Source organism: Chelonoidis abingdonii, chromosome 20, assembly GCF_003597395.2.
Source record: "Chelonoidis abingdonii isolate Lonesome George chromosome 20, CheloAbing_2.0, whole genome shotgun sequence".
In the NCBI taxonomy this organism is placed as follows: Eukaryota; Metazoa; Chordata; order Testudines; family Testudinidae; genus Chelonoidis; species Chelonoidis abingdonii.
The window spans coordinates 11,875,830-11,895,844 of record NC_133788.1 but is presented as its reverse complement, the minus strand read 5'-3'; the positions used below and the strand labels follow the sequence as shown (position 1 = coordinate 11,895,844).

At 39.0% G+C, this 20,015-nt stretch overlaps 1 protein-coding gene across 1 annotated transcript; it reads right to left on the bottom strand.

Moving 5' to 3' along the window:
- Nucleotides 1–485: 485 nt before the first annotated feature.
- VKORC1L1 (vitamin K epoxide reductase complex subunit 1 like 1) lies at nucleotides 486–19,729 on the bottom strand. The gene is made up of 3 exons (XM_032774443.2): nucleotides 19,430–19,729; nucleotides 5,125–5,234; nucleotides 486–4,489 (listed from the first exon to the last, which is right to left on the bottom strand). The coding sequence occupies exons 1-3, from the start codon at nucleotides 19,621–19,623 to the stop codon at nucleotides 4,263–4,265; spliced, it is 531 nt and encodes a 176-aa protein (XP_032630334.1). The 5' UTR covers nucleotides 19,624–19,729; the 3' UTR covers nucleotides 486–4,262.
- Nucleotides 19,730–20,015: the final 286 nt, after the last annotated feature.

Below are 20,015 nucleotides of genomic sequence, written 5' to 3'. Positions count from 1 at the left end.
AGTTCTCCACAGCTTGTTGCAAATTTAAACAAAAAACAGGAACACATACTGCAGATTTCGAATACTGAGACATTGTCAGAGTGGAGTTAAAGCAGATCTTCAGGCCTAACAAAAGCAGGAAGTGATTAAAGGAACATGTCTGCATGTTGCTTGAAGAACTGTAAACAGTAAATCCTCAAGTCAATGGTGCTCAACCTTTATGTTCCCATGTGCACACAACATTCAGCAATACATGAAGCTACAGGAATTTTCTGCACTAGTATCTCTGAGGACTCAATGCTTCAGCCTTCTACTGCTAACATACATCGTCTTTTGAAAAAAAGAAATCACAACTGAGAACATTTCTACAAAGAAGATTACAGTACTGGCTTTAAAAACAGTTTCTAAGGCTCAGACTGAGTCCAAAAAGGCCTCTGATTGGGTTCATTCAAGCTCTTTGTTTGAACTGCACTACTGCAGTGTAAGAATGATTGCAGCAAGACGTCCACAGTCATTTCTACATTTATTTTTTATACCAAAAAAAGTTGTGCAACAAATAAACATTCTTATATTTACATTGGTTTTCTTTACCTGTTAGCAAAATTGTATTCTAAAGCTCTGATATAGAGTATCTCAACCTAGACTGATAAAAGGAACATCTGCCCAATGACTCCACTTTAAATGGATGTTTACTCTGGAGTTTCAAGCACTAGTAATAAATATTAGATGGAACATACTATACAGAATACACACCTAATATTTAGGCCATGCTCAATAGTTTTACGGTAACAGAATACTTCACTTTTTTTGGACTAGCTTTGTCTAGATCATGTTTAAACAATGTTGTCTGAACCAAAGTCAAGTTTTATCAGATTGTTTATTTAAGTTTAGTTCAAACAAATTAGGAGCCACACTTGCCTCCTGAAGCACCTAACCGTTTTGACCAATCAAGACCTATTAGAGACTTAGTACAGTAGAAGACGAGTACTACAGCATACAGAAATTTCTCTCCTCTAAATGGAGAGATTTGTTCTCACCTCTGATACTTAAAGTGGTGAGAAATGTTTCATTGGCCTTCTTGTGGCAAATATCTTATAGTAAGAAGCCTTTTCAGGAATGTTTGCTTTCTAAGCAAGTCTTGGGATTTGATTCCTGTCCCTGTCCTCTTATCACCCTCCAAAACCTGAAAGGATGGAACTCCAAAGTTTGAAGAGTTTTTGTGTTTTGAAGAAAACACAAAATTTTATGAGTGCTGAAGTCACAGTTGGGTGGAGACGGTTTTGTGTTTGTTTTTTAAGTCTGCATATTGTTTGCTAGCATTTTCCCTTATTCTTGTACTCCAATCTTTCCATGAAAGTTTACCAGAAGTTAATTTGAGCTTTTTCAAATTAAAGGTAACAGATCTCAGTACATTTGGCAGGACATTTACTCTGGTTGGGAAGGGGAAGGAGTAAGTACTAGCCTGATATCTGGCACATTACTAATTATGACTGAGCTGTTTTACTGGAAGAAAAATGCGGCCTCTCATTGGCAGCAGTAAAGAGAGGTCAAGAATGGGCTGTTTCTACCAAGAATCTAATTGTTTTGCTCTTTATTCACACAAATTGCATTTTCTCTGACACAAAAGAGAAACACAAGAAGAGGAAGGGGTTATTTCCAGCAAGTGTTATTTCCATGGTAGGATGAATTATAAAGTAAACACTAGAAAAGCACACAAGAAAAAGATTTAAAATTAAGGGTCAAATTTGCAAGAGTATGCATGCAGCATCATGGCAAACTCTTATGGAGGCCAAGCCTGATATATACTCAAAAAGGGGCTGCAGGCACTCAAAAAGGGGCTGCAAATCTGGCCCTGGATGATTCAGCTGAACAAAATTTGAGGTTACAGACTATGCCCACACAGTTAAGCACAGAGACACAGTGAAGATCGTCAACACCTATATTTTCAGTGGATGGTTTTTGGTTTGAGGGTTTTTATGCATTAAGTCATTAATTAGACCAAATAATACTTATTATACTTGTCTCCACTGCTGCTTATTCTCAGATATTAGCATTGTGACTAATCATTTCAAGCAGTACATGTTCACCTTTTCTTTCATTGAAGAGATGCCTTAGTGTAGCAGATCACATGAATGTATCAAAATAAATCCATACAACAGATTCAACAGTGGTATGTCCCCAAACCTTGAGCCAGGAGAGGGTAAAGCTTTGAGGTACCCAGTTTAAAGTTGCTCATGTCAAAGTTCAAGGCATTTGAGAGAGAACTAAACATCAAGACAAGCTTTAGCTCTACTCCAGTCAATACAAAATGTATTTAATAAATACATTGTCTACAGTTGTTAGACAAGAGACAAGTTGTTTAGTGTAACATGTAACAGATGTTACTCATACCACAGAACTCCATCCATAAATCAGTCTGCACATACATCCAGGGTAAGAACCAGAAATTTACCTCAACAGTAAATTTAAATACTGTTGTGAAGTCATCCTAAATATCTAGCATCACTACTATACATGATACTTCCATAGTTAAGTTCAGTTTCAACACTTTAGTGTTTAATTCATTTTACAGTACAACACATAAGAATAGTGTCCCTTAAGCAGACTCACCTTTAGTAGTTGCTTCTAAATCTGAAGATGTATTCTTTAAAAGATCTAGTTCAATCTAGCTGGCATGAGGGCAGAAAAAGCATGGCACCAGCTACTGGAAATTGCTGACGCAATGTATTTTGGATTCACCGAGTTTCAGAGAACACAGTATTTAGCTTGTTTGAGGGTAAATGAAGTATCAGATTATCAGCCCTACATGTCTGTTTAACACATTGTCTTAAGGAACCAATAATATTGCTACCACTTCTCATTCTAAGGACTGAAATGGACCAGAGAATACTTTTCTACATACTGCAAGTTTATTTGTTAAATAGCAAGGACACTTCTGCCTGCCAGGTTCAACACACAAAATATTTGGTTTAAGAATTTAAGACAGAAGGCACTTTCAACATTCTACTTCAGGATATTGAGTGCCGAAACACTGTTTATGATTTTGTTTACTTTTTAAAAATAGTTATTAGAAAGAGCAATGATAGCACTACTGGGTTTCATTTTCAAGAGCACATTTACCTACTTATCCCACTCAAACAGGTAAGGCCCCTTGAAAGGCCAATATGTGTCAGTTCTAAAGTTCATTTCTAAATATAACACAAATCAAAGATCCTGAAAAAGATCAGTGAAATTTCAGTTTAGTCAGTGCATTACTCAGCTAGCCCAGTAAGTCTCTGGTACCCACTGTAACTAACAATTCTATTTTGCAGCCTTCAGTGTAATGTCAGACTGTTGTTGGTAAAACTGTGTTGGGCTGTCTGGACACCAGTTTAAAATGAAAAACAGATCTGCGTGAAAATTAAGAAGTGCTACTCAAATATCTTATACAAGAGATTTCTCCCGTTTCAGAATACCCCCCTCTCCCGTGCCCACGTATTAATTTCCCAATGGTGGCTTTTTGCAGGCCATATTAAACAGTCTTCATATTGTACAGATATTAAATCACAATTTCATTACTGGATATACCTGAAGTTTTAGCTTTAATTCCATTTTCATTAATAGAGAAAAAAGATGGAGCAAAGGTAACCATCACTTGTGTTGCTGCGCTCACTACTACTCGTGCTTCTCACAAGACACTATATGGGCTCATTCCTTCCATTATTTCAATCAATCAACTATAAGCTGAACATTCTTAAAGTTGCTACACTAACAAAATTGACTGTACAGTGAGTTTTGCAGAAATGGATCCAATATTTCTAGTTATTTACAATATCATGTTTTAGTCAAATCTACATGTTTAAGTCCACCGGCTAAAAATGTAATACACATACCGTAAACATGGCAACATTAAATATGGTACCTCTATTCTAGGATATTTAAATGTCATGATCACACCTCCTCATATCTGAAGCTGAATTTATACACAGGATATTTTCTAGCGTTACCCACTTTACAAGTTGCGACGAGTCTAGATTTTGTGTGGCTAAGAAATTTCTTCAAAGTAAAGTTAAAGCTTGTCTTTGATTGTATTAGAGCTTTCTCTTTTGTAGCCATATTTAAATTGAAGATTAGCACAGAAATTATCTAGGGCCCCTTCCAATTTACAGTTATTAAAAATATCAGTTATGATTCTTGGATGATTCTTGGGAAAAGTGTCTGATATGAAAAATAAAAAATTACTGCAAAATAAACTTAAATGGAAGTCAGGTCTTCAGACTATCGGTCAAAAGTTCAAACATGGGTTATTCCTGTTTGGGTTGGAGTTGCCGTTTCCAGGCCTCATTCAAGTAAACTAGTCGTTTGTAGTTGATGATAAAGAGAATGAAGTTCAGCAAATATGTGATGACGGATATAATGCAAAATTCCTTCAGCACAAAGTACAGAATGTATGCCAGGTACAATGACCCTACTACTGACACTATGGAGGATGTCATGAGGATTAGAGCTGCTACTGCACTTGCTGTCATACCTGCAACAAAAGACAAAGTTATTATTGCTACTTTAATGCCTTCTTTCCATAGTTGAAGCAAAGAAAACCTGAGTAAGAACTAACATTTTAACTATTTCTATTCAGTGAGTTTGTATTCATACAACTCTGCTTAAAATATCATGAGTCCACGCTGGTAGCAAATCACAATTTGGAGCAGAGTTTCCAGGTTCTGAATTTTGATCAGCAGTGAGTGGTATTTTCATCATCTTTCATGTTCCTGAATTATGGAAAAGTTACACTGATCAGGTTAGATCTATGAACATTTTCATTGGTTTTATATCAGCTTACAGGGGGCAGGCAGAGATGGGTTTGCCTGTGTTACTAGTCACACATCTTATATCACTTGTTTGTCTGCTTCCCACATGCGGTCTTTGTGCCAGTGCTCATATTAATGATATAGAAGACTAAAACCGAACTAAGTAACTCTTGAAGTAATTAGAGGAGTTTTAGAGCTACCACTGTGGCTGGACAGCTAGACTGGTGTAAATTGTGACTTGCACCAGTGCAGTTTATCATGGTTTCATCCAGGCTTAGCAATGTTTATATCAATGTCCTGTTTTATTAACATATATGCTGTTATATACTTTAGACCATAAATAGAGTTAAATACTTACCAAGTAACATTTGTAGAATATAAAATACAAGTCCAAAGACACTGTTTGGCTGATTTATTGCACTGTCCTTTCCAAAGATGGAACCCAGCAGACCAAATCCTCGACCCCATCTGTAAAATAATAAACGCCAATAATCCCAGATTTGAGATCTGCTTCTTTCTCACCCAAATTTCACTTTAGCACCATAGGAGGATGTTCTGGGGTAACTAGTGCATTTCCTATATGTAGCTCAAACTTCGCTTTAAAAAACAAAATACTTTGTCACAGTGTGGGTGCACTGGATACACCACTATCCCATACATCCATGCTAAAATTGGGATTTTGTACATTCAGTACCAGTATAGCCAAAAAAAGTGCAAGACATTACAATGAGTCATTTATTTCTCTAGAAGTTATCAGTTTGAAAATCTTGCCAATGCATATAAGCTATAATGGTAAGTCAGGATTTATTGAGGAAACGGTTAGCAGACGCTCTCTCCACAATATTATACAGAATGTGATTCTGATGTAGCATCTCAGCTGAGCAGGCTTCAATTTTATAAATGATAAAGTTATAAGAGTAACAGTAGATAATAGAAAATACAGTAAGAAGGAATTTTTAAATCAATTGTATATTTGTACTAGGAACAAATGGTTCCTTCTCTCTAAGGCTGAACACTTCAAGAAATATTAGTGGCCAGCGCAAAATAAGGATAATTTTTAAAAGTGACAACTGAAAGAGGAGATAAGCAAAGTGCCATATATACTTGATCATAAGCCAGTTCGTTTATAAGTCAACCCGCCGCCCCAAGATGGATAAGTAAAAATGGAAAATTTTATGATCCATTCATAAGCCGACCCTATAATTCAGGGGTCAGCAAACTTTGGCTCCTCGGCCATGAGGATAAGCCGCTGGTGGGCCGAGATGGTTTGTTTACCTTGAGCATCCGCAGGCACGGAGGTAAACCTAAGTAAACAAAAAGTGTACCGGTGCGCCAGCTGCTTACCTTGATGGGCTGGGACAGCAACTGGTGGGGAAATTTTTGGGGGGAAAGGGGAGTAACCCCGGGGCCATCCTCCACCCCTAGCCCGGGACCTCCACACTCTCCCCCATCCCATTCCTTCCCACCTTATCTGGAGAGGATGTCTCTGGCTTCGCTGGAGCTGCTCCAACAGGCTGGGCAGCGCGGCTGCAGCCTGCTCCGGCAGGCCAGACCGGGAGGTGCAGCCGCAGCCTGTTCCAGTTGGTCGAGCCAGGTGCCATGGCTACAGCATGCTCCGACGGGTGAGGCCGAGCGGCACGGCTGCAGCCTGCCAGCCCCGGAGCTGCAGCTGCTTAGGAGGTTGGGGGGGAGAGCAGCGTGAAGAAGCAGAGAGACTTTGGCCCCACCTCGTCCCTTCTGGCTGTGCTGCCTCTCCTTGCTCCCCCAGTTGTGGGGAGGGGCAGTGTCCCACCTCTCCCTCTCTATACCCGTTCATAAGCCAACCCCCTTTTCTGCTGCTTCCCTTTTTTACTAAAAAAATTCAGCTTATGAACGAGTATATATGGAAACTTGAATACTGAAACAATGTTAAATTACAGAACATTAGCCTGCTATTACTATTCATAAGTTAGATATCACCTGCATTTTCGCCAACTATTGCCAAAGTTTCCCTATGTCTGACTTTCCCACACTTTAACACCCCCAACGAGAATGATTTAGTGCTTTTCATCGCCAAAACACTTGCAAATCAGGTAAGCTTCTATGAGCAACATTTTCAAAACATCCTCAGATCAGATATAGTTAAAGCAAATCAGCCACTTTGGAAAAGTGGGCTTATTGGTTTAACAACTACTATGCCCACCAACCGCCCCATCTCCCCCAAAAACTACAGAGAGAATTCCATGCCAGTTCCTAGACAGAGTACAACTAGATAGTCAACCATAGGAAAACCACACTAATTTGTTCCCCAATGCAAGTGTGCTTCTTGGAAATGCTACATGAATCCATGTTCTCCTAAACCTCACAATGAATTTCATTTCTTATGCATTCACGTATAAATATTAAAACCCATATTGCTTAAACAATTTGTTCTTCTAGTGTTAAAAATAGCAAAATGCCCGGTTTCATCAGTAAGCTAAGTGTGAGCAAAAGAGTTGGGTTTTTTTTTAATTAAATCTTATACTAGGGAAAAATGGAAGTTTATGACCCTATTCACTGGTGGAAAGCTTCCTACAGCAAGTGAACTTTCAATCCTAGGTATTATGCTCTTACCTACTTTGATCTCAATCCTGCGAACACTTATACACAGGTTTAACTTTACTAATTTGTGTAAGGCCAGGTCTATACTACAGAGTTAGGTCAATGTAAGCTGCTTTACGTAGACCTGTGTAAGCGTCTACACTAAAATGTAGCTCCCACAGATGTAAATCGCCCACTGCATCAACTAAACTCCACCTCCACAAGAGAGGTAGCACTTAGGTTGATGTTTTTAGGATAGACACCGCATTACTTACGTCACCTGTTGGCTGTCAGCCTCAGGGTGAGGGGGCCTCCAACTGTCAGGCTTGGGGTGAGGTTTAAGATGGTGGAAGCACTCTTGGTGAAGATGCACAGAAGGAGCATAGTAGGGTCACGAAACACCGCTTTAAATTACTGCGGTGGCTGTACATCAAGTTAAGTTGACTTAGGATATGTTTACACTACTAAATTAAGTGCGACAGTTCAAAGGACTGGAAATCCTGCAGCAGATTCCCATTGTTACCACACTCGCCTCATCATGGCATAGTTTCATGCCATAAATCTGTGTAAGGAGTGAAAAGATGTGAAATTCTCTTGTACTTGTTCCTTTCAGTCTCTGTCTAAAATGTCAAAATGCATTACTAACAGTCAACTTATTATTGCTGATATTTAATCTGTTAGTGATTTGGCAGAATTTAATTTCTTTATAAAACTCCTGGGTGGAGCTCTAGTGCTTCTGATGCAGTACTTCTCACAAGTGCCATCTCTACAGTTCATGGTAATGTTCCTCCTCAGCACTAAACTTCTCTTTCTCAGGTGACCATAATTTAAACTGAAGTAAATATTTGTGATAAATAGCGTGCAAATTACAAGGCTACCAGTCTCAGAACCAGAACCAGATTTGGGTTTCTTGGCCCTGATCTTACAGGACTTGTGAACACTGTACACTTTGTATTCTGTTTTGTAACTGAAATCAATATATTTCAAAACGTAGAAAACATCCAAAAATATTTAAATAGAATACGTTTATTTTAATTCCGTGGTTAATGGCAACTAATTTTTTTAATCGCTTGACAGCCCTATAAATAACTAAATTAACTGACTCTCAGCTGACAATCACTCTGTTTCATGCCATCTAGTCTCTTGGTAACAAAGACTTCAGCCTGCATGAAAACAGCGCTTCACCTCATTAAGTGCTCTTTGTAGATTCAAATGGATAGTACTCTTTATTGAGTGAATGCTTGCTAACAGAGCTAGAACAATTTTTATTGCAACCTGAAGGGACAGAAGGCTCAATTTGTGTAAAAAGTATTTGTGATTTAGAAGATGCACAATTGTTTTTAAATATGAAACAATGGCGGCATTGGTATATTTGTACTTCAGTCTGGAAAATCAAGACTTAAGGTCTAACCTTTCAGCGATAGTAATCTGAAATGCTACTTGCAAAAGGAGTAGGTACAAAGTGCAGGCTTCAGAATTAAAACCATATGATTAGGGAGTCAAATGAGACTTTCATGACGCACAGATTATCCCACAGCTACCTTCCTTTGAAGCATCTGGTCTGGCCAACGTCAGAGACAGGTTACTAGACTAGATGGACCACAAGTCTGTTAAGAGTACGGCAATTCCTATGTTAACAGATTAACATGCGATTTTCAAATTAACCACGTTCTTTGACTCGTATTTTGTTATTCTGGTGCAGACGATTTTCTGGCTAGCTTCTGTTTTATACACGCAAAATAGGTTCTTTAATAAATAGGCTCCAAATGGCATAGTAATCCATGGATTTGATATTGGGAGGGTCAGTTTTTCCATCCACAGTAACAATGGGCATGTGGGCAGATTTCCATCTCAAAGTTATTATTATTATTATTAAACCTTTCGATAATAGGACTTCTAACAGTTGCGGGATTATGCCACAAACAAGTTTCACTTAGAGAGGCAATTTCCATGCATTAAAACAGTTTCTACAAGCTTCCTTTAGGAAAGCTTTTGCTGCATGCTTCAAAGATAACTTCAAAATACCATTTTAAAATTTTCCTCATTCAAGTTATCACAGCTTGTCAGCTCTACTTAAGTTGTTTGCAACTAATACCCCTAATGTTTTAAACAACTTTATGATTTCAAAAGGTTCTTAAACATTTATGTAAACAAGATCTCACAGTAAAGAACCTGACAAATTTAGAAAAGTTTATCTAGCTTTACCAGAATCACTAAATTTGTGAAAATGGCACACAATTCTATTCAAACTATGTCCCTTTTGAAAGAGTGCAATGTTGTCAAACCCTTTAGATGTTGCCTATTTTGACTTGTGGCATTTAAAAAGGCTCAGAAGGAACCAATTCTTAATGTTTTATTAAATACATGCAATTACCTCTATTTGACACTGGTTACACCATGACACTGATGTGTCATTCTGTCCATCCATGATAAATGATCAATGAAAACTTTAGAAACTGTTGATCATTAGTTCTGATCAGCTATGAATTTCACTAATGTTCAAGAACAATAGACCCAAAAGAGTGCACTTGAAGAACTGGCTGCTCCATTATAAGTTAAAAAAGGCAGCTAAAGAGACTCCAAGTAGCACCTTTGCTATTATGCATCTCAAGATGCTTTACAAGTGACTAAACAAACAGCTTACGTTTAATACTGGTTTAGGAGCTGGCAAGAGCTATCAGTGTCTCAAACTGAAAAAGTAGGTAATTCCAAGCTTGCTGAGCACAATAAAAACAAACCAAAAAAAATTAAAACCCTGAAAATTGATGGCCAGGAATCAAATGACTAGCATCCAGAAGACTAAACACCCAGATTCAATTGGGAATGCAAGTCCTAATAAGGTCAATAAAGCTGGCCTGAACTCATGGGGTGCTCCTTTGATTTTTACTTCAGTTTTTGATTAAAGTACCTAGAAAGCGTGCTAATGTGTAGCAAGGGTAAGAACCTTGGTTGCAGCATTTGCACAACTCCGACGGAGATTTTGGATTAAGCCCAGTTCATAGCTATAAGGTCACTTGGGTCACTCTGCCAGTCTTAACTGAAGCTCTTTAAAACCAACAAGGAATAGATTCAAAGTTCCAATTTGTAACCTTGCCAACGGTGCTCAAAAATACATTTCATACATTTACCTTCATGATTGATTTTAAAATATTAGTATACTTAAGAAGGAAGGGATGTTATTCTATATACACCTTTTACACTTCATAAAAAATAATAAATACAAAAATAATCGTGATTAATCCCACAATATAAAAAATTAATTGATTAATTGTGATGTTAAATAACAGAATACCATTTATTTAAATATTTTTGGATGTTTTCTACATTTTTCAAATATAATTGATTTCAATTATAACAGAATACAAAGTGTACAGTGCTCACTTTATATTTATTTTTGATTACACACATTTGCACTGTAAAAAACAAAAGAAATGCAATCTCTTTATCATGAAAGTTGAACTTACAAATGTAGATTTATGTACAAAAAAATTGCATTCAAAAATAAAAATGTAAAACTGTAGAGCCTGTAAGTCCATGCAGTCCCACTTCTTGTTCAGCCAATCGCTCAGTTAGTTTACATTTGCAGGAGATAATGCTGCCCGCTTCTTGTTCACGTCACCTGAAGGTGAGAACAGGCGCTCTTATGGCACTGTTGTAGCCTGTGTCACAAAATATTTATGTCCAGATACACTAAAGAGGCATATGTCCCTTCATGCTTCAACTACCATTCCAGAGGACACGCATCCATGCTGATGACAGGTTCTGCTTGATAACAATACAAAGCAGTGCAGAACCCAAGCATGTTCATTCTCAACATCTGAGTCAGATGCCACCAGCAGAAGGTTGATTTTCTTATTTGATGGTTCAGGTTCTGTAGTTTTCACATTGGAGTGTTGCTCTTTTAAGACTTCTGAAAGCATGCTCCCCATCCCATCCCTCTCAGATTTTGGACAGCACTTCATATTCTTAAACCTTGGGTCAAGTGCTGTATCTATCTTTAGAAATCTCACATTGGTACCTTCTTTGTGTTTTGTCAAATCTGCAGCGAAAGTGTTCTTAAAATGAATAAGATGTCCTGAGTCATCATCCCAAGACTGCTATAACATGTAATATATGGCAGAATATGGGTAAAATTGAGCCGAAGACATACAATTCTTCTCCAAAGAGTTCAGTCAAAAATTTTACTAACGCTTTTTTTTTTTTTTTTATAAAACGAGCGTCATCAGCATGGAAACATGTCCGCTGGAATGGTATACAAATGTTTAGCATATCTGGCATGTAAATACCTTACAATGCCGGCTACAAAACTGCCATGCGAATGCCTGTTTTCACTTTCTGGTGGCACTGTGAACAAGAAGCGGGCAGCATTATCTCCAAGAAATGTAAACAAACTTGTTTGTCCGAGCGATTGGCTGAACGAGAAGTAGGACTGAGTGGACTTGTCGTCTCTAAAATTTTGCATTGTTTTGTTTCTGAGTGCAGTTCTGTAACAAAAAAAATCCATATTTGTAAGTTATGCTTTCACGATAAAGAGATTGCACCACAGTACTTTATGAGGTGAATTGAAAAATACTGTTTCTTTTGTTTATCATTTTTACAATGCAAATATTTGTAATAAAAAATAATATAAAGTGAGCAATGTACACTTTATTGATTTCAATTATAACATAATACATATTTGAAAATGTAGAAAATCCTCCACAAATATTTAATAAATTTCCATTGGTATTCTATTGTTTAACAGTGCAATTAAAAATGTGATTAATAGCGATTAATTTTTTTAATTGCAATTCATTTTTTAGTTAATTGTGTGAGTTAACTGCAATTAATCGACAGTTCTAATAAATAATTGTAACAACAGCAGCAGCAGCTAGGCTACAATCTCATATTTCAGCTTTTAGATCTACAGAAGATTCACACACAGATGCTAATTTTATAGCAGACACTGCTGGTTATTCAACCTAACACTCAACAGCAATTTTCTTCATTCTAGGTAAGCTTTGCTTTGCTCAGTTACTTAGAATATGTCTACACTTAAGCCACTGCAGCCATGCCTGCTGTAGTGCTTCAGTGCACATACTCACTACAGCAACAAGAGGGATCCTCCTGTTGCTGTAGTTAATCCACCTCCCCAAGAGGCAGTAGCTAGGTTGACGGAAGAATAGACCGTACGACATAGCACAGTATGTGCTATAGCAGATGGCAAGTTTCTGCACTGAAAATAAGATTTGGAAAGTAACTATACTCGTGGCTTTCAAAACAACTTCTTTCATACAACAAAACTGATTAATCCCCATGTAATTGCAAAAGTTTTCAAGTATCCTGGTATTTTTGCCCTGGGACTGCCCAAAACCAAGACGTGGTCTATTCTACAGAGTTAGGTCAACGTAAGGCAGCTTACATCAACCTAATTACAACAGTGTACGTACTACATGCCTTGCACTTGCTGATGTAAGTGCCCTACTACACAGACATAACTCCATCTTCACAAGAGGCATAGGGCTTATGTCAGTGTAGTGAGGGCAACACTGTGCCCATGTAGATACTGCCGGTTATTTACATCTACTATTGGCTGTTCTTGTCAATTTCACAGCTCTATGCTGGGGCTGTGATACTGACAAGAAAGACACTCACAGGGCTTTACCCTGGGGCAGATGAGGGGCCCCCCGCTCCAAGCCCAGCTGCAACAAGGCTCCCTGGGCTCTCAGCCCCCCAAACTGCCCCTCTTAAGCCGGAGGAAGAGCTCCGGGTGAGGACGTGCACCATCGACAGAAGAAGGGCAGTGTGGACATGACCCATTGCAGTAAGCTGTAGTCGACCTAACATAGGTTGACTTAAGTTTGTAGCGTAGATACGTCCCAACAATCTGAAAACTCTGTTCAATGTGAACTATGGAAGCCAAGTTAAACCCCTCAGAAGACATTTTAGGGTCAACACCAATGGATCTGTGTTTTCAGACAACATAGCTACCTGGGAAGCTTGAATACTATAGGAATGACTCCAGCTGAATGTCCACATGCTCCTGACCTTCAAGAAAGATCTACTACTGAAACTTTATTTTTTGCTGCAGTGAGTGAACAACATCCAACAAAAATACTAGCTTGCACTCAATGTGGTTGAAGTCACAAAAGACAAACCAAAAAGGAATCTCTATCGGTGCCTCTTAAACAAAACCACTAGTAAAATTCAAAATTAACACGATTTGATAAGCCAGTTCCAAAAAATGGCTAGACAGCTATTTGGCTTTCTATCCCAGATTGCCATTATGGTTGCTAACTGTTACATCTCAGTCACTAATAGTTGCAGTAGTCAGGGTTAAAAATATGAGAATATTCTCTTGAAGCGACAGCAATATAAAAATGCTGATGTCAGTGGACTTACCATTAAAGAGAAAGATAACTGCTATAAAATTTTCTTAACTTGGAATCAAACAAACTTGACAGACATCAAGTTTACAGGAACTGCCCCACAACAGAACTGAATAGGAACCTGTAATATAAACATCAGGTTAGGTGTGACGTCAAAGCAGCTTTGATCTATGTCCCATTGGTTTAGATATGGTTTAGGGGTGGTTCTTGTGAACTTGACCTTGATTACATCTAAGGCCTGGTCTACTCTTAAAAGTTGTACCAGCACAACAATTTTGATTAGAGGTATAATTTAAAAAAAAACACACATCACCAAAGTAGTTACACTGGTAAAAGTTCTAGTATGGATGCGATCCCATTGGGCTGTATATCTTTTTCCTCTTCCTGTACAGGAACAAACAATACTGGTGTAAGTATTGTAATTAACACCAGTACTAATGTCCAAAATAGGGGGGTTGTACCACTTTAACTATGCCAGATATTTATAGAAGTACAACTTTTAAGCCCTAATCACTATTTATTAATAGTATTTGATAAACTGGTGAACAGATGCCATTGTACAAAGAAAAATATTAGTGGTTACACAGCAATGCTCAGCAACTCCACATCAGACAACTGGAGAACTGCACAGACTCATCCACGAAAAGAGCAAAATTTTCTAGACCATGTTTATAAATTAATGACTTTTTAAATTCAACTATCCAAATACACTTCTTGCATTAGATGTACATACAGCCACCAAATGTTTTTCAGCATAGTCACCTTAGAAAGGTTGATAGCTGACATCTTTCCACATTTTGAAATACCTTGAAGATAGAGTTCCTGAAGTAGATTGTTTCAAGAGTCGCACTCAAGTCAATGTCCACTCTTAAAAGCTAATGGACCTATCTTTATTCTAGGACTTACTTGATAAACTTAATTTGCCCAACTAGATCAATACTAACTATTTCCAAACCATCCACAGTCAGCCACTTGGTGAAGGCTGCAGATATTGTTCAAGATGTAAAATTAAACCTGCTCCAATGGTCACTCACGCTAGCCACCAGAAATCTGTCTGAGTTGCCACCAACATGTTAACGCACATTGTGTTAGGGGGCTATGCATTAATAGTCATACGCTGACATGCTCCACTCAATAAGGCCTTGGCTACACTGGAGCTTTACAGCGCTGCAACTTTCTTGCTCAAGGGTGTGAAAAAACACACCCCTGAGCGCAGCAAGTTACGGTGCTGTAACGTGCCGGTGTAAACACTGCCCCAGACCTGGAAGCCATGCTCCCAGCACTGTAAACTAATCCCCACAGGGAGGTGGAGTACCTGCAGCACTGGGAGAGCTCTCTCTCAGCGCTGGCGCTGCGACCACACTCATACTTCAAAGCGCTGCCGTGGGAGCGCTCCCATGGCAGCGCTGTACAGCTGCAAGTGTAGCCATACCCTAAGACATTTAAAGATCAACCTGGAAGACAGCCAGGAAGTGGAAACATATCTGAAGACCTGAAACAGGCCACTGCAGTACGCAAAGGACAAAGTAGGGGAAAAACAACAACAACAAGCCTTAAATGAGAGGATTTAAAATTTAAATTTAACTTTTTAACATTAAAGTAGCATGAACATCTTTGCATGTTTCATTCTGGGGTTTTTTAAAGCTATTCTGCGATAGTCTAGCTGTTATTTATGGCAGACTATCAGTTCCTTTTGTGATTGCTGTTAACAGATTGCATTGTAATTAAAATTTTACCAGCTACTTACAATTATTCTTAAATATAAAAGAAGTTACTAAAAACATTACTGTAATTGCCAAGTGAAGATTTTGAATGTTTCCTTAATTCCTAACATTTTTCTCAGATGTAGTAACATGAGTTTACAATGTTCTTGCTAACTTTTGCTTTTTACCCATTGGTAGTCTGTGAACTCCCTCCTGGACTCAGACTTGGAAGTCTCCCAAGGCTTCTTACGTTACTGAAGTGTCAAACACAAATAGTTCGAGAGCATTCCATCTCCAAAAGGAATATAAAATGGTAGAAAGAAAAATTACTCCATAGCATGCAAGAGATATTAATAGGATAGTAGATTTCTTGTATTCTGTAATCATATTAAAGTATAATTTGCCATCGAATACTGAATTTTAAGAAGTTACTTGTAACTCACAAAGTAAATTTCAGTTAAATATAAGCATTCTACTTCCTTACTTGAGCATAAAATGTGTTAATTATAAAATTAGGCCCTTTTTATAGTTTGCCATGTACTGCAAAATAAAATATATTCACGTGTATAATAGGATATTCGTAAGAAAATGGTCTTGCAATGTTGAGCAAACTGTCATTTTATAGTGACATGATACCAGCTTGAAATAAACTCAACAGAAACTTTTATATGTGAAATAAGCCAAGGAGCTAGATTTCTCTGATTAATTCTTCATGATGAATTGATCTCCAGATACACAGTTTTCCAGGCCTCTCTCCGTCAACAGTAGCTTACATGAATTATTTCCATTTTCAATGCTGAGTCAATATCTGATTCAGCTTATGAGTGATTTGTGAAATGCTAATAGTTTATTAACGAAAAAATCTCTTTCCTGAAGACCAGAAAGTTAATCCCCAAACTGACCAGATCAAAGGAGAATAAATAAATTTATAGATAAGATAAATTACACATTCACTTTTAATCTAAACACATCAACTGAATGTTTTTAAGAAAAGGTATTGTCACAGGAGTTTCATCTACAAACCATCAGATCTCACTCAAATTACAGTCACAAATCTAGCACAAAGAAGAAAACTGTTGCACAACACTAACAATTTGAAGACTGGTCTTTCAGCTGAAGACAAATCAACACCAAATAGAGTAGTTAGTTGTCTGTGAATTTAAATAGCAGATCAGAGTAAGAAGTTAACATTGAAATTACCAGCATACCTGAAATTTGAGCCTTCACTGTCTCTGCCAATTTAACTGGAATTTAAGTGCCAATGAAAGAGTACTATTGCTGGAGGTATCAGCAACTATTTAACTGAAATACAGTGAAAGGCAAGAAACAGTATAAAAAGAAACAAATCTCCATTTGGCGGTAGTTTAAGAGTAACTATTCTTTCAACAAAAATGCACAGCTCCCAGGCCACATATAATCCTCTCACTCATGTTTTGGAAAGATTATTTGCTGAAAGCGCATTCTTCTCCTAAAATCGTTTGACTAAAGAGAAGTTGCATGCTCAATATCATCTGTTCCACAGACTCCCTTTGCATGACCGCTCCACCTGTCTTGAGTTACTTCTTTGGTCCTTGCACAATTAACTCAATCATATCAAACTTTTCTACTTCCTTGATATCACTGCATGCTCTGAAGCTCTCAGAATGTCTATAAAGTTGTATGAAAAACACATAAAAGCCCACAAATACCATATCACAGAAACCCAACACTCAGGCTGTAGTAGTAGTATTAAGTGCTCTAATTACCCAACTACCACTTAACAATGAAAAATTCCTTTAAAAAGTTAGAGCACTTCTGCATATTCAAATACTTCGTAAAAATTAATCACAAGACTGTACTTCATTATTTACTTACCTGAAACTTGAGGCCTTATACATATGCACCATTTGGAATAGAGAAATTAAAGAAAGTAAAAACCTATGGGCTAATCCTGAAAACGTTACTTTGGACAACTGTATTCCCACTGACTTCTAGTCCAAAGGTTCGGAAAATTGATTATTGTGACTGTTGCCACTCAGTCGAAACACACACAACCAGACTTTCGATTTTTTATTACAGCTTCAGTAACAATTTACATTGTTAATGATGCTTGAATAGTTTAATGTAAGTGGCCTAATGACAGTTTAATGTAATTGCTCAAGTTGTTTGACCATCTTAAGCTAAAGAGAGAGAAGATTAAGATTTTAAGTTATTTCTCAAAGAGACAAGACCAATTTTCAAGACCTTTCTTGGTTGAAAGACTAATCTCGTGACTATTAGGAAAGCAAATTTCAAGTCCCCACCCAGAGCCAACAAACTGCCTTTCAGAGATTTGTACACACACTTCTCAACACAGTATGTTGCAATGCTGGTTTCAATCACGGTAAAACTAGTTTTAAGAGTAAGTACTTTCTCTTTAATTCATTACAGGATTATTTTTCCTATGATTAAATCCAGATATGACAATATGATAATTGCCTAAAATAAGTATTTTGACTGCTAAAATGTGCGTTAAATAGGAAAAAATACATTTCTGAAATTCTCACTGAAGTTAAGCCTTAGGTGTTTGAACTAATAATCATGCATACGTTATCCCAAAAGCACCAATTAAAAAAACCCACAAAACTTCCCAAAAATATAAGGAAGTTGTTTGGAGAATACACATTTGTTCAAGGACCAAATGCCTCCAGCTCTACAACTTGTTAAAAAAAATATAGAGAGAAATTTCTAATGAAGAAGTGAATGCTGTCTTTGGATAACCCTCTTGTTTCTTACGCTAAAAAGTCATTCATATTAATTTGCTTTAAAAAAAATTAGAAAACTACATGCACTTTACCACATTTGTAAGTTTGAACAGTGAATGCCAAAGTTACAGCACTATTAGTGTAAAAAAAATAAGGGATACATAAATTCTCAGCACCATTTATGATTAAATAACCTAGCTGCTTGCAAACAGAAGTCAGATTAGTACCATATAAAATTTATAGTTTATTAATCTCCCAAAATACCTGTAAAAGTGGAAGGCTGCTAGAAAGCAGCTACCAATTTAACTGTACTACTGATACTTAAATAGACAAACTCATCCTGCAATATTAAGAAAAATGAAAATTTGGAATGGGGTCTTCAATCCTGAAGCAAATAAGTCTTACCCTTAGCATTAAACATTTTTCACTATGGAGTAAAACAACACTCATTAAAAAAGCACTTCAGCTGTTTATGTTAAAATTAAACAAGCCAAACATCCAATATCTTAAATATTTTCCTCAAACACTGATTATTTACACCATTTAATTTTGGTGAGCCACGTTTTACCAAAAAATGTCAGGTACTCTTATCACCACAGATTACAAAACACAAATTGCAAGTACTTAATCCTCAAATCCTTCTTGCTCCCCACAAAAGACACAGGAGAGCAATTGCTGCCTCATTCCCTCGATGAATGACACAACAGCAGCTTTCTAGCAGCCCAGGAGCCACCCCTCATTTATCACAAGCCCAATGGCTCGATTATCATTTCCCCAAAGCTGTATCCACCAGAAGCAATTGAAATGAAAATCACAATCTGGCAGAGCGAAATAATTACACGCCTCCGAAGGGCAGAATCCTCCACCCTCGAGGAGACACTGAGAACACCCCTTTACTATTCGTCCCGAGCCATGAAATCATCGAGTCCTGCAGGCCTCAGTGAGTGGCTGAAGGAGACAGTGATGGAGCCTCCTTCTCCTCCCCGCTTTGCTCTTGGGGAAAAGGAAACGCACCCCGATACCCCGCCCCACCGGGGAGGGGAGCTTCCTTGGAGGGGGGGGGGGGTCCGTCCCATTACACCTCAGCTGGAGAAGCGCCAGTCTCAGCCTCACACCTGGATTCTCCACGTCGCCCACCTGCCTCCGCCACCCACCGCCCAGAAACCAACGCCCCCACCCCTCAATACCGGTCATCCCCGAGCCCACCCTTCCCATTCCTGAGCCCCGGCGCCGGGCTTTCCCACCTCCCCGTCCGGCCCCGTCCTCTCGGCTCGCTACCCGGCCCCCGTCTCTGGCGCCTGCCCCCTCACCGGGAAGCGACGGCGGCGGAGCAGCGGACCCGCTCGCTGAAGTCACACAGGGCCCGGTAGTGGAGGTCCAGGCCCTTCTCCCGCTCCAGGTGGCAGGCGTAGAGCGAGAGCAGGATGCCGGCCGCGCACACCACGTAGCGGGCCACCCGCTCCCAGCGCGGCACCGACACTCGCAGCAAGACGGGCGCCGCCATCTTCCCCCCTCCCTCCGCCTCAGCCCCCGACGCGGACCCGGCAAGGGGAGAGCAGCGCACGCGCGCCGGGAGCCCATTGGCTCAGCAGCTCAGCCAACCTGGACGTGGCGTTCCGCGACGCCGGCACGCCACCGAGCAGCGACGCCGGAGGTGCGTCAGGGCGTTCCCAGACGCCAAGTCCAGGAAAGGGTGTTGTGCGCGCGCGCGCGCGCCTGCGAGGTGTGCTCAGGTCGGAAAGCGGTCATTGGCAGGCGTGGGGGTGGGAGCCGTCAACGGCAAGGGTCGGGGTTGCGTGTTCGAATCCCAGACTCCGCTCGATCCCCGGGCGATAGCCACCTCTCCTGCTGAATTGGGAGTGGAGTCTTGCCTGTTTATATCAATGGGGGAGAAGA

Coding starts and splice junctions, on each gene's coding strand:
- VKORC1L1 (XM_032774443.2), bottom strand. CDS start 19,623: ATGGCGGCGCCCGTCTTGCTGCGAGTGTCGGTGCCGCGCTGGGAGCGG. Junction 5,235..19,429: donor TCCGCCGCCGTCGCTTCCCG/GTGAGGGGGCAG, acceptor ATTATTTTACAG/ATGGGGTCGAGGATTTGGTC. Junction 4,490..5,124: donor TATTCTACAAATGTTACTTG/GTAAGTATTTAA, acceptor CTTTTGTTGCAG/GTATGACAGCAAGTGCAGTA.